The sequence below is a fragment of the Hippopotamus amphibius genome, chromosome 10 (assembly GCF_030028045.1).
Source record: "Hippopotamus amphibius kiboko isolate mHipAmp2 chromosome 10, mHipAmp2.hap2, whole genome shotgun sequence".
Lineage (NCBI taxonomy): Eukaryota > Metazoa > Chordata > Mammalia > Artiodactyla > Hippopotamidae > Hippopotamus > Hippopotamus amphibius.
Genome location: NC_080195.1, coordinates 50720374 through 50740706, shown reverse-complemented (window position 1 = coordinate 50740706; position 20333 = coordinate 50720374). Strand labels below are relative to the sequence as shown.

The window sequence follows — 20333 nt, the reverse complement described above, 5'->3', positions numbered from 1 at the left end:
TTATGTAACTGGAGGTTTGCACCTCTTAATCACCTTCAGGGCGGACCTAATGTATAACAAACACTCAAATCATTGTTACCTGGGAGGAAGTAGTAGTCTATCTTTATGTACTTGGGTAATTATCCCTATTCAATACACTGAGGTTTAGAAAAACCTGGATGTGAATTCTGACCTTCACCGCCTATATATGTAATGTAAGTTTGGGAACATTCTCTAAGCTTTCAGCCTCAGTTTTCTTAAATGCAAAATGGTAAAGATAGTATCTACATTTTAGAGTTTCAGGTATAATAAGATAATATAAACAACCTAGCACAGTGTTTGGTGCACAGTAGAGAATAAATAGTAGTTACCATTATTCTTGAAGTGTTATGTTTGTATGCAGAGTGCCAATAAATGTACTTTACTTAGACTTTTAAAAAGCATTTATCAGGGCTTGGCAGTAAAACCTCTCAAAAAGATAGTCTGGCATGTGGTAGGAAAGACGTGGGATGTTCTATAAATGATAAACTAAATGCTTAACAGCAGATACCTCACTGGGTAGACAAGTTTGGGCAACAGGATCCACTAAAATAAATTTTGGATTTGGACTAGTACTAGTTTTACAATTTACATCCAGATAAGGGAGTAAAGATAGAAATTCCTCTGTTTGTAAATGACACCACTTTTTCCTGTCATGAAATGATGAGCTCATGGGCAGTGACTAAGGAAGATTGTCTGAGGCACCAAGTGGAGCCACTCCCAAAAAACTGGTTGTTAAGCTTTGGTGTGAGCAAACATTAGAAAGTACACTGATAAAAAACTAATAAAAAGATTAAAATTATATTTACAGTTAATGTTCTCTGATTAGTGTGGTACTGTGGAAAGGGTATGGGTTTGGAGTTAGTTGAATTAGTTCAAATCCCAGGAAATAAATTTATGATACTAATTGTGGACTCTTTTGTGAAGATATTGAGATTGTGTGATGCTACAGCCAAAATAGTCAGAAAAGTGATCAACACTGACAGGAAAAGTGTTGAGAATAAAGCAGGAAATGTTTTTCCACTCTTTATGTAATATAAGTAATTATATAGTAAACCTGAAGAAAATAACATAGATGAAGGAAATCCAGAGAAAATAAATAAGTGATAAAATCAGTGGTGAGGTTTCCAAACCAAGAAGAACTGAAAAAAATAAAGTATTTAGTGTGGCATCATAGCAACTTAGAACACATTTGACATTAGAAAACATGGAAAGCGTGAACATGAGGTTATTCAACAAATTCTGTAATTCTAGAGCTGTAAGCCCTTAAGTCTCAAAAGTTGTATACTTAAAAAGAAGTTTGTTGTATAAAGATAAATAAAAGACAATACTACTTAATATAACAAGTAATAAAATGTGGAATTTATTCTAACAGTAATGATTAGAAATGTAAATAGGTTCAGAATAGTTTTGATAGACCTATTGGTTATAAATTCCAGCTTATCATTAAGCAAAGCTGTAGATATTTTGAGTACATTTCTGTCTGTTATTGGTATCTCACATACTATAGGCATTTATGCATAGGCTTCAAGGGCTTGTGAATCCCTTGCAATTATATAGTATTTGATATGTATGTTTATATATGCATTTTTATGCAGAGAGGATTTGTAGGTAGTCTATAATTTTCATCAGGTTCCCATAAGGACTTATCCCTCATCTCCTAACACCACCCCTCCAGACGCACGCACATACACACAAAAGTTCAGAACAAATATTTTTTTAGAGTGTAGCTACTTCTTTTTTCTCACAAGTAAACTGGATTGTATTTTGTTTGTTTATTTGTGATATTAAGACTCTTCTACACCATTTTAATTACCGGCTGTTGAAAAGTGATTTATCACTCCAAAACATGCTTATATTTTTGATATCCAGGTATTTAGGTATTCTTCCATCTTATAAAAATTGTATCTGTATCTGTTTTTAGATGACTTCAAACCTGCTTCTATTGATACTTCTTGTGAAGGAGAGCTTGAAGTCGGCAAAGGTGAACAGGTGACAATTACTCTACCAAATATAGAAGTGAGTATTTCCAATATTTAAACTAAAGAGATGTTTTTATAGGATTTCTACTAAATTTAAATGAAAATAATTGCACAAGTCATGTAGTGTAGTCAAAGTAATTAATACATGCAGTAAAGCAAAAAAAATCTCATTTTAAACTAAGTAAAACAATTTTTAAATTGTATTTATTTTAAATTTTAAGGCAATTTTAAACTCAAACTATAGTTTCTAAGTTTCAAGGACTATCATATTAAATGAATTGAAACAATCGGAGATCTAAACAGATATTTCTTAAGTCACTATTATGAGCCAGATCTTGTTCTCTGAACTAGGAATAACAACATATTCCCTGCCATCTAGTCCTAATCTGTTATAGCAGATGGACACATAAACATCTAGTGCTACAGATTAAAGCACAGACAAAATTCAGTTTAAGCACATAAGTGGAATTAAATACTCTGCCTGGTGGAATCTTGAAAGGCTTTGCAAAAAGCAGGTGCTATTTGGGCAGAGACTGAGATTTAAAGGACAAGTGGAATTTCACTGGTTATAAGAAAAGTAGATACTCTAGGCAAAAGGAACAGCATGTGAAAGGCTCCAGTGGACAAAGGACAAGAATTTTGTGGAATAAATGAATGAGTATACTAAATCACAGAATAATAAAAATGATTGATAGGAGTACAGCTGGAAAGGTAGATTGGGATCAGATTATAAAGAATCTTTTATGTTGTGATGTAGAATTTGGAGTTTATCTCGTAGGTATTAGAGAACCATTAGAGGTTTTTAAGCAGAGAGCTAACATGATTTGTGCCAATAACTTAGGGAATGGGTTGGAAAAGAAAAAGCCTAAGTCAGGGAGGCCTTTACCAAAAGTTTTGCCCACTTCAAAAATTTTCAGATCTATCCAAGTAACACTATCAAATACTGTTTACATAAATGTGCAAGTTCTTTGTTGTATGCTTTAGTTTTCTCAGTCCTTGAGATAGAAATTTCTTAGCATTCAGCTTGTTTCTTTTTTCTTTTATACTGACTCGATCTATTCTCAAAGAAAACCAAGACTGTAACTTTATACACTAACATAGACAACACTGGACTTTCTGAGATTTTTTTCCTTTGTTTTAATTTTTGTAATAGGAATGGTTTTTGCTAGTTCATCCATATTCTCTTGTATACGTTTATGACATAGCTTGTCATGGTTAGAGGTATAGCAAGCAAGCCCTCTATCCTCTCTCTAGCCTTCCATCTGTTTCTTTTTATGTCAGCACTATATATTGAGACCCCACCTTTATGTCAGACTGTATCAGTTGGTGCCTCTGAAGGTTTTCCTAATGTTAATTAAATTTGTGGGGGTTATTTTATTGTATATTTCTCATTTGCTCCCTTAGAAACTGAAGGAAATGAAAAATCAATTCAGTATGAGACATTGTAGATAAGTAAGTCTTTGTATTACTCTGTTATTAAAAAGTGTTCAGATTCTGGTGTCTCTAAAATAGTTTGGAAATTAAGTACCCAGTAATCTAAGGCTTTTTTTGCTTTATGAAGTTTATTAAAGAAAAACCAAAATCATTCACTTAAAAGTTATCTAAAAACCTCAAGTGGATAACAGGCACCACCTGTTACCCTGGTCTCACATTATAGGATTATGGATCAGTGATGATTGGTTTGCACAACTTTAGTTAAGTTTTCTTTGCCATGTAGAATACTGTTTTCTCAAATTGCAGTCCTCCCATCCTATGCCTTGCATTGTTTTTCTACTCCAAGCAGATGGGGATTCTTACATTTACTAATAAACTTGTTTCTCACACATAATCCCACTTTAATCAAGAGTTACCCTCTATCATGTGTTTGATTTTGGTCTCAGTTGAAAATACTTCTTGAAGGAATGACAACTATAGGAGGAAAACTTCAAGCCTCCAAATTGTAAATTTATGAAATAGCAAAGAAAAAGTTTTTCCCTCCCCACCTCAGCCCACCAGAGATATGTCCAAAACGACTATGCCTCAATATTTTTGTGTGTATGTGCATGAGAGAGACAGATGGACAGACAGACCATATATGCATATACTTTGTGTGGTAAGCCCTTTGCTAGGTAGCTATTAATAATACAGAGGTAGGGACTTCCCTGACAGTCCAGTGGTTAAGACTCCACACTTCCACTGCAGGTGACATGGGTTTGATCTCTGGTTGGGGAACTAAGATCCAGCATGCCGTGCAGTGCAGCCAAGGAAATAAATAAATAAAAAGAATACAGAGGTAGACTAGACATGGTAGGTGTCCTAAAAAATATTACCATTTAATCAGGAAAATAGAAGATAATTGATTAAAATTTAGTAATGTAAGGACTATCATAAAGGTGTACACAGAATATTATGGGAGTACAAAAGAGAGGTGATTCAGCCTGGGGAGGGAGAGGAGACATCAGGATATGCTGTCTTTTTTTTTTTTTTTAATTTTATTTATTTATTATTTTTTGGGGGTACACCAAGTTCAATCATCTGTTTTTTTTTGTTGTTGTTGTTTTAATCTTTAAATTTTATTTATTTATTATTTTTGGGGGGGTACACCAAGTTCAATCATCTGTTTCTATACACATATCCCCGTATTCCCTCCTTCTCTCAACTCCCCCCCCACCCTCCCTCGAGCCCCCCCCACCCTCCCCGTCCCAGTCCTCTAAGGCATCTTCCATCCTCGAGTTGAATTCCCTTTGTTATACAACAACTTCCCACTGACTATCTACTTTACAGTTGGTAGTATATATATGTCTATGCTGCTCTCTCGCTTCGTCTCAGCTTCCCCTTCAGCCCCCGCCCCCTCCCAAACCTCGAGTTCTCCAGTCCATTCTCTGGACCTGCGTCCTTGTTCTTGTCACTGAGTTCATCAGTACCATTTTTAGATTCCTTATATGTGAGTTAGCATACAATATTTGTCTTTCTCTTTCTGACTTACTTCACTCTGTATGACAGACTGTAGGTCTATCCACCTGATTACATATAGCTACATCTCATCCCTTTTTATAGCTGAGTAATATTCCATTGTATATATATGCCACATCTTCTTTAGCCATTCGTCTTTTTTTTTTTTTTTTTTGCTTTTTAAAAAAAGTTTTTTTAAGCTCTTTATTGGAGTATAATTGCTTTACACTGTTGTGCCAGTTTGTGCTGTACAACAAAGTGAATCAGCTGTATTTAAGATGTACTGTCTTGAAGGTGAGCTGAAATCAGCCAGGTGAAGGAAAGAGGGAAGAAATTCTTAGGCAGAGAAAAGAAAGATGGGGGCTAAGACAAAGAAACAAAAGAGTGTTACATTTGAAGAACTACATATAAGCCACTATGGCTAGGTAAGAAAGCATACACATGGGGACATAGTGGGAGTTGGAAAGGTATTTAGGAATCAGATAAAGAAGGGCCTAATGTTTAATGCAAAAGAATTTGAATTTTATCCTGTGACTCTTTCAGATAGCTGGAATAGAAGAGAATTGTTAAAATTACACTTGCTAAGAGCAAATTTTTTTTTCCCTGCTGGACATACAATCCTTGAAAAATTGTGAATAAGAATAGAAATTATATTCTCAAATTTTGTGGGTTTTTCCCCCTTCATTAAAGAATTTCTTTAAATAAGTAGAGTTTACATTTCTTCACAGTTCTTAATTTTATGAGTATTTTATGGAAATGTAATGATTCTTAGTTTGAGGCATTTAGATTCTCCTACTTTCTTTGTCAACTTGCTTTCATCATGTTGGTGAAAATGCCTAGAAGCTTGGAGGCATTCCATAAAAACAGAACTTTTATTATACTTTTAAGAGTACCACGGGGCTTCCTAGGTGGTGCAGTGGTTAACAATCTGCCTGCCAATGCAGGGGATATGGGTCCGATCTCTGCTCCAGGAAGATCCCACATGCCATGGAGCAGCTAAGCCCGTGTGCCACAACTATTGAGCCTGCGCTTTAGAGCCCGTGAGCCATAACTATTGAGCCTGTGTGCTGCAACTACTGAAGCCCACAGGCCTAGATCCCATGTTCGGCAACAAGAGAAGCCACAGCAATGAGGAGCCTGCGCACCACAACGAAGAGTAGCCCCGCTCGCCGCAGCTAAAGGAAGCCCGCATGCAGCAACGAAGACCCAACATAGCCAATAAATTAATTAATTAATTAATTTTATAAAAAGCACTTTAAGGTTCTGGTGGTTCTTTGATAGGGTGGATTTTCTAATCCTCACTCCTCTAGGTTTGCTTTGCTAGTCTCAAACAGAAGAAACTAAGAAACATGAAGACTGTTAAGGGAGTTAATACTGGACATTTAGAAATCTCTCTTTTTTGTAAACAATTCTCTATGGTTGACTGTTATAAAATTTTAAAATGTTGAATTTTGAAAGGAAAAGGTTTACTTGACTTATGATCTGTCATTGGTGCTGTCCAAGTTTGGCATATTTTTAGTGCTATCTTGTGAGGTACTTTTGTGGGCTTTGATGAAATAGCCCACAGGAAGCTTCCGGCTATGCTTCCTATTATGCAATGACTGCATCTCTAGTGGTTGCTCAACAACTATAGCTCTCAAACCCCCGACCTGTGAGAATTCCACACGTCTGATGGCTACTGTACCACTCTAGATAACCCTGTTGGTCAAAGTCCCTTCCAAGATGAACCTAGTCTGATTCTTTCCTTTGAGTTTACTTAGCTCACATGGGATAATAGCCTACCACATTCTTGGGACTTCAGCTTAGTTTAGGACTAGACTCCTATTTTAATGTCCTATTACAGTTATACTTTTAAATGAATTATATCTTTTATCATTGTATAATAAACATTTTTTACCCTGTTTTTGTGATTTTAAGCTTACCACCACCTTTGTTTAATATTAATATTGCCATCTTTGCTTTCTTTTTGTTTGCATGTTTATGGAATCTTAGTGTCTCTTACTTTTATTTAGCTTATTTTTAAAAATAAGTTTATTTATTTATTGGCTGTGTTGGGTCTTCGTTGCTGTGTACAGGCTTTCTCTAGTTGGGGTGAGTGAATGGGGGCTACTCTTTGTTGTGGTACGCGGGCTTCTCATTGCAGTGGCTTCTCTTGTTGTGGAGCATGGGCTCTAGGCAGGCTTCAGTAGTTGTGGCATGCAGGCTCAATCGTTGTGGCTCGCAGGCTCTAAAGCGCAGGCTCAGTAGTTGTGGTACACGGGCTTAGTTGCTCCGTGACATAGGATCTTCCTGGACCAGGAATCAAACCCATGTCCCTTTCATTGGCAGGCAGATTCTTAACCACTGCACCACCAGGGAAGTCCCTAGCTTACATTTTAAGTATATCTTTTGTTAACAGAATATTCTGTTTCACTTTTAAACCCATTTTGACACTTTCTATTTTTATTAGGAGAATTTTATCCACATTTAGTTAAAAATTGTTATACTTGATTTTTATTTCTATCATCTTATAGTATGTGTATGTTATTTTAATTTTTCTCTTTTTTGTTCTTTATTAGCTTCATCAAGCATCTGTTCTTTCTTTTCTTTTCCTCTGTTTTCCCGTATGTTACTTTGGGAGTGCTATGGTACTCTTCCATTCCATTAGTGATTACTTTCCTTTCCTGGTATTTATAATCTGGCATGGTCAGATTTGCCTGTTAGCAGATGGGAAAGAAAACTGGAAGGAGAATAGGGAGGAGGATAAAAGTAATCTAGGGGAGCTGATGATTGGGTTCTGAAGTTTGGTTATAACAGTAAACATGGAGGTGGTAGGGTGTGTTCAATAGTTATTCAGAGGTAAAGAGAGTTCACATGCTTAGGTGTTTCCTGGTACTTTAATACCATAATACCCCTTTCTTGAAATAGAAAATAAAAGGGCAGAAGTTGAAGTTTAAAATAAGAATGGTGCTCAATTTAATGAGGAAAAAAGTTTAATTAAAAAAAATTTGTTCAAAGTATAGAAGTCAGGTACAGGAATTGTGAAAGGCTTATTTAACTTGTCATTTATAATAAAAGTGTTCATATTGCTCATATCCAGCATTCATTGAGTGTCTGTGAAGAGCTTGGTACTTTATGTGCTAGGAGCAATAAAAAAATTTCTAATCCAGTCCTCCTTCTTCAGAAACTCAGACTACAAGAATGTATTGTATTTTAAAATGTTTTCCATTCGAAGTACGAATATGAGTATTTTTTAAGAAGAATATATTGCTTGAATCTCTTAAATGTAATTTGGAGCACTTAGATTGCTATTTTGGGGTATCTTACGCACTTGTTTTCAGTCAAGACATCTGAAAAATATACTTAGCAGCCAAGAAGGCCCAACTCTGTTTTATCATGATCGTGCTTCTGGCTCTCTACCTTACCAGGGCTTCAGCTAAGTGCTGCGCATCTCACTCTTCTAGGGCCGCTTCAGATGTGTCCTCATCTATGTGCTATGCATGCGTGACTTCCTGTAGATCATTTTTGTCTTAGAAAAATTTGTTCTTTTCTTTTGGTTTCATCATTTTCTCTCCCAACCTCTCAGAAGTCTCTAACCTACCCCTTTTTTATGGCATCCTCAATTACCAGATTTATCTCATACTTTTCCTTGTGGTCATGTGTTAAACCTCTAATGATTGTTAACTTTTAAAATATATCACCTGGGACTCCCCTGGTGGTCCAGCGGTTAAGACTCAGTGCTCCCAATGCAGGGGGCATGGGTTTGATCCCTGGTCAGGGAACTAGATCCCGCATGCCACAACTAAGAGTCTGCATGCTGCAACTAAAAGATCCTGCATGCTGCAAAAAAGATCCCACACATGAAGATCCTGCATGCTGCAACTAAGACCCAGTGCAGCCAAATAAATAAATAAATATTTTTAAAAAATATGATAGGCCCTTTAGTCTTTTTTAAAAATCATCGTTTTCCAGTTTGGAGGTTCCATAAAAAACTAAAAATAGAACTACCATATGATCCAGTAATCCCACTACTGGACATATACCCAGAGAAAACCATAATCCAAAAAGAAACGTGTACCATAATGTTCATTGCAGCACTATTACAATAGCCAGGACATGGAAGCAACCTAAATGCCCATCAGCAGATGAATGGATAAAGAAGATGTGGCACATATATACAATGGAATATTACTCAGCCATAAAAAGGAATGAAATGGAGCTATATGTAATGAGGTGGATAGACCTAGAGTCTGTCATACAGAGTGAAGTAAGCCAGAAAGAGAAAAACAAATACCATATGCTAACTAATATATATGGAATCTAAAAAAAAAAATGGTACTGATGAACCCAGTGACAGGGCAAGAATAAGGATGCAGATGCAGAGACTGGACTGGAGGACATGGGGTTGGGGTGGGGGGGCGGGTGGCAAAGGAGAAGCTGGGAAGAAGTGAGAGAGTAGCATAGACACATATACACTACCAACTGTAAAATAGATAGCTAGTGGGAAGTTGCTGTGTAACAAAGGGAGATCAACTTGATGATGGGTGATGCCTTAGAGGGCCAGGATAGGGAGAGCAGGAGGGGGTTGTGGGAGGGAGGGGGTATGGGGATATATGCATAAATACAGCTGATTCACTTTCATGTACCTCAAAAGCTGGTACAAGAGTGTAAAGCAATTATATTCCAATAAAGAGCTTAAAAAAAAAAATCACCGTTTTCTACCCTGATCTAATATTACTGTTGTATTTGACAAAATTATTAAAATCAGTGCTTTAAAAATTTAATGTGCTTTTGTAACCTTCAAAGCCAAGCAATTATAACAATATATTGTTTAGGGATACATATATGTGGGATAAAATAAGAGAATGAGAAACATAAAATTCCTTCATGGTTGAGGGAGGCAGGGACAAAGAATAGAAGAGGAGCATAGGTAGATGTAGATCATTAGCAATGAACCAGGATTCTTTAACCTTTTATTATGGAAAATAGAATAGTATAATGAACCCCTAAGTACTTACTGAGCTTCAGCAATTATCAACATTTTGCTAATCTATTTTATATAGCTTCCTATCAATTTTTTTTTCCTGGCATATTTTAAAACAATCCCAGACATTCACATATGCTTATGTATGCATCTCTAATTGATAAGGGTGTTTTAATTTTCACCTAAGTACCTTGCTAACCATGTTATTATCACACATAGTAGAATTAATTGTAATACTTGGTCCTTATTCATGTTTTCATGATGGTCTCAAAAATGTTTTTTTCAGTTTTTCTCCCTAGGAATCCATATAGGATGCCTATATTGTATTTTTATTTATTTATTTATTTTTATTGAAATTAATTTACATTATGTGTTAGTCTCAAGTCTACAGTGAAGTGATTCAGTTATACATATATATTCTTTTTCAGATACTTTTCCATTATAGATTATTATAAGATATTGAGTATAGTTCCCTGTGCTATACAGCAGCTCCTTATTATTCACCTATTTTATATTCCTATATTGTGTTCTGATATTAGGTTTCTTACATCTCTTTTATTCTGTGAACATCCCTCCCCCCTTTTATGCCATCAGTTTGTTGGAGGAACCAGGTTAATTGTCCTAGAGAATATACCCACATTCTGGATTCCAAATTACTTTTGTCTGGTATTATGTAACTTGTTTCTCTTTCCTCATATTTCCTATAAACTGATACTTATTTCTAAAGGCTTGATGAGAGTTAGATTCTTTGTGGGTTTTTTTTTTTCAAGCAAGAGTATTTATAGATGATGCTGTGTACTTTCTTTTATATCACATCATGAAGCATATAATGCCTGGGTGTCCCACTTTTAAAGGTGCTAAAATTGATCACTGGGTTTAATGCAACATATGTTCCTTGATACATTCATTCTTCTTAATCTGTATAGGGAAGCACACCTTTAATAAAATGCCAGATTTAAAAAATTAAATTTAGGAAGGAAGAAGAGGAGGGGTAAGAAATATAATTCAGGACTTTTGTTCCCTTATTGTAAATTATATTGGTTATATTAGAATTGAATCCCAGTTTCCTATGGTAAACCAAATCTACAAAGATTTGTGAAACAAATCTTTACTGGCTCAGGGCAACTACTTCCTCTATTCCCTTTACTCAAGGCAGCAGTTTTGAGATCTCAGCCTCTCTTCATCTGTCTTTTTTAGTATACTCCTTATTGCCAGAGTAGTACATTTAGGTAGTTAGGTGACTTGAAGTACAATATATCAGTAGATTGAGAAAGATGGAGGATCTCAAAGGCACTCTCAACTGAATTTCTATGATAAATTTCAAGTAATAATAATTAACTTTTTAAACAGGGTTCAACTACACCAGTAACGGTTTTCAAAGGTTCAAAGAAACCTTACTTAAGAGAATGCATTTTGATTATTAACCATGATACTGGGGAATGTCGACTAGAAAAACTCAGCAGCAACATCACTGTAAAAAAAACAAGGTATGTAGTTAATGAAATAAACTATTTTATCGACACATAAATTGCTAAGAAAGTGTCAATGAAAAAAGTTATTGGATTAAGTCACATTATTATATAAGGGTTATTTCTGTGTGGTACAAAAATGTTTTGATCTTTTTCCAAGTTTAAATTTGATGAAGATCCTTTAGCCAGAAGCTTTTACCATTTCTCCCTATATAAAAACTTGTTTTGTTTCTAAATGTTTTCTTATATATAGGTATATCTTTTATTCTATTATAGATACTTTTGTAGAACTGGACTGAAAAGAGCCATTATACACTCTCCAAAATAATTTCATTATCAGTAGTAAAATTTTTTTTTTATGAAGCACTTAGAAAATGTGAGGCAAGAAAAAGGAGAATTTCCTATACAAATAGTAACATTGAAACTTCCACATTTTAATTGGATTAACAGATAAATCCATTTAAAATGTCGGTAAGATAATATAGCCACTCAAATCTTTTTTTTTTTTTTTTTTGGAAATAGGTAGTGCATTAATTACTATGTAGTGTGCTCTAAAAGCCATACAAATAGTATAGGTAAAAATTGTTCTAGGAATTAAAGGAAGGGAGAAATTATGGTTCATTGGAGCATTCAGGGAGCCTGTATTGATGTACTTTAAGAAGAGGTTAAGCTTTAGTGCTTTTTTTCCCCAAACATATTTGACGATAAGGATTGCCTTTGGGTGCTTGTTAAACATATGAGTTCCCAAATTCAACTACATATCGGGGAAGGAGCCTGGAAACCTTTTTTTTTTTTCTTTAAATTATCCCCTCCTCTCAGGTGATTTTTATTTGCAGGAAAGTTTGGAAAATACTGATTTAATTGATCAGAGAGAACATGAGGATATAAACGAGGCAGGAATATATCTGACTTATTTGGAACCTATGAATGAGACTTGCTTGAATGGAGCAGAGATTAATTTCTTTGCCTGTGTACAAGTATTAGAAAGTGGGGGATGAGGTTGGAAGTATTCTAGAGGCAAGGTTGTAAAGACAGGTTGTCTTTAATATTAACTATGAAATTAGGACATTGTCTTATTGATGGTGGTTGCATATTAAATTTTTTTAACCAGGGATTAACATGCTTACATTCTAGTTTTGAAATGTAAATCCACCAAGCAAATCAATTTAAATGAAACAATGTGGGAAACAGAAAAATGCATAAACCATGATTTTTTAGAGTAGGAATGAAGAGAACAATGAAGTTCTAAATAGTTTGTGAAGAAAGAACTAACAGGATTTGGTGACTGGAAATGGGAGAGGCAAAGTCAAGCATAGTTGTATTAGATACTCTTTTTTTTTTTTTTTAATTGTTGAAGGGAAAGTATACAAATCTCCTTTAATAACATGTCTTAAAGTTATGAATGAGAAATGTGGGAGTGATTTAATTTTAACAGAAATGATAATTTCAGAATTTAGGGAATATATTGTACCTGTTATACACATATATAATTTCATTTTGTTTTAGTCATTTGTGTATGTCTTATCTCTTCAATTTTGAGCGGTGGTTTTGTTTTATTAACATTTGTACCCCTCAGTGGATCTGTGTGTATGCCATGCCTATAGTAGGGCTCAATAAATATTTGTTAAATAATGAATTAAATTAATGCTTTAATCCTTGAACATCATTTTAAAGGTCTCTAGGAAGAAGAAGAAGTGGTCAATTTTAGTAGCTTTGTAAGTTGGAATTTTTGTTATATTGCAATCCTCATACGTGTTTGGACCTTTTGATATTCTTAATTGCAGAGTTGAAGGAAGCAGTAAAATTCAGTATCGTATAGAGCAGCAGCAGCAACAAATGCGGAATTCAAGTAGGACTCCCAATCTTGTAAAACGTTCTCCACCCGAAGGCAAGATGTCCCCAGCATCTCCGATGGATGATATTGAAAGAGGTAAAATCTATGTGTATGTAATGTCCTTTTACAAGAAACTATTAATAAATGTTAAGGGAAAATTTTCATTTTACTTGACAGGTAACTATAGAATTCTAAAAACATAAAGTTTTTTAGTTATAGGTTTTTCTAGAGGAAAAGTGTAGTTTATGATTTCGGGTATTACGTACATAAGCCTGTGTCTATATAGCAGAATTTATATTTTTTATAATTCAGAGGAAAAAGTAACTGTTTAGATATGTGTAACTGGAGTTTTCTTCTTTTTGACAGTTATGATGATTCAGATTCAGTTCTTCACAGGGTCTTCCTTTTGAGGGTTTTCAATATGTAGCCAGACTATAGATGTGTAAGATGTAGCCAAACCAATAGTGAAGTGAGGAGGTGTAGCCAAAGCAGCGGGCAAGCTCTTCTGAATTCCTGCTCACTTCTCAGCAGGAAGGTGTTTCTAGGGAGGCATAGTCCTTTTGAAAGTAAGGAGACTTGAATCTCCATTCTAGCTGCAGTTTGAGTGTTTGTGTTATAGTAATCGTGGTAGGAGTAAGACCCTGGTCATCAATGTTTATTTGCTTCTGCACTTTGCCTTCATAACTTGCGTACAGCTCTCCATTTCCACTTGCCCCCTTCTAGGCCCAGTATGGTATTAGTTCCCTATAATATTAGTGTTCCCCTTACAAATAATAAGGCAAATATAAGCTCAGAACCCTGTTGTTACAAAGGATCTTGAATTTTATTTTATTGTGAAATCTGCTTCCAAAATGGATTTGAATCATGATGTCATTTCATATATGTGTACGGTAGGAATCTGGAACAGAAAATCAAGGTATTGGAGGGAAGAGGAAGGAAACTTGCTAATTATTGAAATATTAAATTTGTATCTGAGCTTCCTATCCACTAATACAAAAATGAAAACTTAAGTAGTATATTTTGTATTATCTAAGAAACAAGTTCCAAAGATTTGGACTCTTCCTTGCTACTAAATTCTAAAGGGAATTCATCATATGGAATCTGTTCTTTGGAGCATTAACCTATATAGTATCTTCAACAATAATTTTACAATACAAAAAAAAGTTCCTCTATGTGGCAGGTGTTTAGCCGAGACCTTAATAAAAACATTGTATTGAAGCATTATATTGTAGAGTATAAGTTAAAGTAATCCAAGCATAACATCTAACTGTGTAAGAATTTACCTTGAGATATTTGTATAGCATGTTCCGTAGACTATCTTCTTTTAAATATTTTCTTGACCCTACTGCTGTGATTGAATCACTTTTTCAAGTTTATGATTATATGTTTGGCAGTTGTACTAGTGTTTCTGTGGTTTAATTTTTACATTTACATGTTTGAGCTATCTGGAATTCTAGTTTAAGAAATAAGAATCTAAATTTCCTTCGTCCTCAACAGTATAATTACACAGGTATTGATAGAGAATCAACAAATACAGTATTGAAAAAAGAGTATGTATCAATATCCATTGTTTTGAATAAGCCAGTATTTCTCCTGCTGATATGAAAAGCCATTTTTTAAATTCAATTTTTTAAAAAAAATTATTTATTTATTTATTTATTTATTTATTAGCTGCATTGGGTCTTCGTTGCTGCACATGGGCTTTCTCTAGTTGCAGAGAACGGGGCTACTCTTCATTGTGGTGCACAGGCTCCTCATTGTGGTCACTTGTTGCGGAACACGGGCTCTAGATGCGTGGGCCTCAGTAGTTGTGGCACACAGGCTCAATAGTTGTGGCACATGGGCTTAGTTGCTCCTCAGCATGTGGGATCTTCCTGGAGCGGGGACTGAACCCGTGTCCCCTGCATTGGCAGGTGGATTCCTAACCACTGCGCCACCTAGGAAGTCCTTAAATTCAAGTTTTATTTTATATTGGGGTAGAGTTGCTTTACAATGTTGTGTTAGTTTCAAGTGTACAGCAAAGAGATTTGGTTATATATATATATATACATGTATCTATTACTTTTCCAAATTCTTTTCCTGTTCAGGTTATTACGGAGTATTGAGCAGAGTTCCCTGTGCTATACAGTAGGTCCTTGTTGATTATCTATTTTATATACAGTAGTGTGTATATGTTAATCTCAAACTCCTAATTTATCCCTCCCTGCACTGTTCCCCTTTGGTAACCATAAGTTTGTTTCCAAAGTTTGGGAGTCTGTTTCTGTTCTGTAAATAAGTTCATTTGTATCATCTTTTTAAATTCTACATATAAGGGATATTATATGATATTTGTCTTTCTCTGTCTGATTTACCTCACTTAGCATGATAATCTCTAGGTCCATCCATGTTGCTGCAAATGGCATTATTTCATTCTTTTTTTATGGCGAGTAATATTACATTGTATATATATACCACATCTTCTTTATCCATTCATCTGTTGTTGGACATTTAGGTTGCTTCCATGTCTTGGCTTTTATAAATAGTGCTGTATTGAACATTGGGGTGCATGTATCTTTTCAAATTATGTTTTTTCTCCACATATGCCCAGGAATGGGATTGCTGGATCATGTGGCAGCTCTATTTTTACTTTTTTAAGGAAACTCCCTACCTTACTTCATAGTGGTTGTACCAATTTACATTCCCACCAATAGTATAGGAGGGCTTCCTTTTCTCCACATTTATTGTTTGTAGACTTTTTGATGATGGCCATCCTGACTGATGTGTGGCGATACCTCATTGTAGTTTTGATTTGCATTTCTCTAATAACTAGCAATGTTGAACATTTTTTTTCATATGCCTTTTGGCCATGTGTATGTCTTCTTTGGAGAAATGTCTATTTAGATATTCTGCCCATTTTTTGATTGGGTTATATTTTTTATATAGAGCTGCATGAGCTGATTTCTATTTTGGAGGTTAATCCCTTGTCAGTTGCTTCATTTGCAAATGTTTTCTTCTATTCTGTGGGTTGTCTTTGTTTTGTTTATGGTTTCTCTTTGCATTGCAAAAGCTTTTAGGTCTATTTTAGGGCCCATTTTATTTTAGGGTCACATTTGTTTATTTTTGTTTTTATTTTCATTACTCTAGGAGGTGAATCCAAAAAGATATCGCTGCAGTTTGTGTCAAATAGTGTTTTGCCTATGTTTTCCTCTAAGAGTTTTATAGTTTCAGGTCATACATTTAGGTCTTTAATCCATTTTGAGTTTATTTTTGTGTATGGTGTTAGAGAATGTTTTAATTTCATTGTTTTACATGTAGCTGTCCAGTTTTCCCAGCACCACTTATTGAAGAGACTATCTTTTCTCCATTGAATATTCTTGCCTCCTTTGTTATAGATTAATTGACCATAGATGTGTAGGTTTATTTCTGGGCTTTCTATCCTGCTCCATCAATCTATATTTCTGTCTTTGTGCCTGTACTATAATGTTTTGATTACTATAGCTTTGTATTATAGTCTGAAGTTGAGGGGCCTGATTCCTCCAGCACCATTTTTCCTCTCAGGATTGCTTTAGCTATTTGGAGTCTTTTGTGTTTCCACACAAGTTCTGAAAGTTTTTGTTCTAGTTCCATGAAGATTGCCGTTGGTAATTCAATAGGGATTGCATGAAACCTTTAGATTGCCTTGGGGTAGTAAAGTCATTTTGATAATATTGATTCTTTCAATCCAAAAAATGGTATATCTTTCCATCTGTTTGTGTCATCTTAGATTTCCTTCATCAGTATATTATAGTATTCAGAATACAGGTCTTTTGTCTCCTTAGGTAGGTTTATTCCTAGGTATTTTATTCTTTTTGATGAGATGGTAAGTAGGATTGTTTCCTTAATTTCTCTTTCTGATTTTCATTGTTAGTGTGTAGAAATGCAAGATATTTCCGTGTATTAATTTTTTATCCTTCAGTCTTCCCAAGTTCCTTTTTAAGGTCCAGTAGTTTTCTGGTAGCATCTTTAGGATTTTCTATTTATAGTATCATTCATCTGCAAACAGTGACAGTTTAACTTCTTCTTTTCCAATTTGGATTCCTTTTATTTCTTCTGCTTCTCTGATTGCTATGGCTAGGACCTCCAAAACTGTGTTGAATAAAAGTGGTGAGAGTGGGCATCCTTGTCTTGTTCCTGATCTTTGAGGAAATGCTTTCAGCTTGTCACCACTGAGTATGATGTTAGATGTGGCTTTGTCATTTGAGGCCTTTATTATGTTCATGTATGTTCCCTCTATGCCTGCTTTCTGGAAAGTTTTAATCATAAATGGGTGTTGAATTTTGTCAAAAGCATTTTTTTGCATCTATTGAGACAATCGTATGGTTTTTATTCTTCAGCTTGTTGACATGGTGTATCACACTGATTGATTTGTGGATATTGAAGAATCCTTGCATCCCTGGGTTAAATCCCATTTGATCATGGTGTATGATCCTTTTAATGTATTCTTAGATTCAGTTTGATAGTATTTTGTTGAGTATTTTTGCATCTATGTTCATCAGGGATACTGACTTGTAATTTTCTTTTTTTGTGATATCTTTGTCTGGTTTTGGTATCATGATGTTGGTGGCCTCACAGCATGAGTTTGGGAGTGTTCCTTCCTTTGCAATTTTTTTGAATAGTTTCAGAAGTATAGATGTTAACTCTTCTGTAAATGTTTGATAGAATTTGCCTGTGAAGCCATCTGGCCCTGGGCTATTGTTTGTTGGAAGTTTTCTAATTGCAGTTTCGATTTCAGTATTTGTGATTAGTCTGTTCACATTTTCTATTTCTTCCTGGTTCAATCTTGGAATTTGTTTCTAAGAATTTGTTTATTTCTTTTAGGTTGTCCATTTTATTGGCATATAGTTGCTTATAATAATCTCATGATCTTTTATGTATCTATGGTATCAGTTGTAACTTCTTTTTCATTTCTAATTTTATTGATTTGAGCCCTTTCCCATTTTTCTTAATGTCTCGCTAAAAGTTTATCAATTTTGTTTATCCTTTCAAAGAACCAGCTTTTCGTTTTATTGATCTTTTCTATTGTTTTCTTCATCTCTATTGCATTTGTTTCCTCTATGATCTTTATAATTTCTTTCCTTCTACTAACTGTGGGGTTGGTTCTTCTTTCTCTAGTTGCTTTAGGTTTAAGTTTAGGTTGTTTATTTGCGATTTTTCCTGTTTCGAGAGGTAAGATTGTATTGCTATAAATTTCCCTCTTAGAACTGCTTAAGGTAATTATCAATATGTATATTCTTATTGCCATTTTGTTCATAGTTTATGATTTGTTTTTGTAGGTCTTTTTTCTTCCCTTCCTCTTTTGTTCTCTTTTGATTTGATGACTATCTTTAGTGTTGTGTTTGGATTGCATTTTCTTCTTTTGTGTGTATCTATTCTCGATTTTTGGTTTGCGGTTACCATGATGTTTTGATATAGCTATCTATATTTGGCCGCAGGTGTTAGTTTCTGCAAACATCCCCCAGTTAATAATGTGTTAAGTTGCTGTTCTCTTAATTTCAAATATATTTCCAATATCCTGCATTTGTACTCTCCTCTTCTCATGATTGCTTGTCTTGATATCATATTTGTGTGTGGATGATTTTCTAGCTTTACTGTATGTTTCCCCTTTACTGGTGAGCTTTTCTTATTTCTAGTTATGCTACCTAGAGAAGTTTCTTTAGCATTTGTTGTAAAGCTGCTTTTGTGGTGCTGAATTCTGTTAACTTTTGCTTGTTTGTAAAGCTTTTGATTTCTCCATTGAATCTGAATGAGAGCCTTGCTGGGTAGACTATTCTTGGTTGTAGGTTTTCCCCTTTCATCGCTTTAAATATATCGTGCCACTCTTTTCTGGTCTGCAGAGTTTCTGTGGAAAAATCAGCTGATAACCCTATGGGGATTCCCATTCTGTATGCTATTTGTTGCTTTTCCCTTGTTGCTTTTTAATATTTTCTCTTTGTCTTTAATTTTTGTCAATTTGAATAATATGTGTCTTGGCATGTTCCTCCTTGGATTTGTGCTTCTGTTACTTGCTGTGCTTCCTGGACTTGAGTTAAGCATTTCCTTTCTCACATTAGGGAATTTTTCAGCTATTGTCTCTTCAAATATTTTCTCAGGCCCTTTTGCTCTCTCTTCTCCTTCCAGGACCCCTATAATGCAAATGTTGGTGTGTTTAATGTTGTTCCAAAGACCTCTTAAACTGTCCTAATTTCTTTTCATTCTTTTTTCTTTATTCTATTCCATGGCAGTGATTTCCACCATTCTGTTCCAGCTCACTTATTCATTCTTCTGCCTCATTTATTCTGCTATTGATCCTTCTAGTGTATTTTTCATTTCAGTTATTGTATTTTTCATCTCTGTTTGTTTGTTCCTTAAATGTTGTAGCTCTGAAAAAGCCATTTCTATCACATGCAAAATTTCTTTCTGGACTTAAGTCTGTCTTACAACATAAGACGTACAGTGGCCAATACATATATGAAAAATGGATCAGATTCACTAATGCTTTCAAAATTCAAATTTTAAGATTAAAAGATATTTTTTCTAAAATTTAGTAGTTTCATTCTTGCAATGTCTAACACTGAAGGGGTTACATTAGTATGCCTAGAAATGAATAAGCCAAAAATCTAACATAATTTCAAGGAGAAATGTATAAATTCACTTAATAGTGGGAGATTTTTAGTATACCACCTCTCAGTAATCGATTGAGGTGACCCCCAAATAAGTAAGATTTGCAAAACACCATTATGAAACTTGAAAGTAGATATACGTAGCATTGCACAGTTCAAGATATACAGGTTTTCAAGTCCATGTGAAATTAAAAACAAAACAAAACAAAACAGAAAAGAATTGGCCTTGTGCTATGTAACAAAGTATCTCATCAAAAAAGACATTTTTCTTTTTTTAATTGAAGTAAAGTTGATTGACAATATTATATTAATTTCAGGTGTACAACATAGTGATTTGATATTTTTATATATTATAATCCATTTAAAGTTATTAAAAAATAATGGCTATATTTCCCTGTGCTGTACAATATATCCTTTTTAACATTTATTTTATACAAATTTAATTCCATACCCCTATCTTACCCTCCTGCCCCACCATGGATTACCGCTAGTTTGGTCTCTGTATATGTGAATCTGTTT

General features: G+C 34.6%; 1 protein-coding gene across 1 annotated transcript in view; it reads left to right on the top strand.

The window, feature by feature from the left end:
* EAF2 (ELL associated factor 2) overlaps positions 1-20333 on the top strand; it is a 58000-nt gene that overhangs the window by 3243 nt on the left and 34424 nt on the right. Inside the window, exons 2-4 of the mRNA XM_057697532.1 lie at positions 1943-2037; positions 11245-11381; positions 13148-13293. Of these exons, the coding sequence (XP_057553515.1) occupies positions 1943-2037; positions 11245-11381; positions 13148-13293 (378 nt within the window). The remainder of the gene's footprint in view (positions 1-1942; positions 2038-11244; positions 11382-13147; positions 13294-20333) is intronic.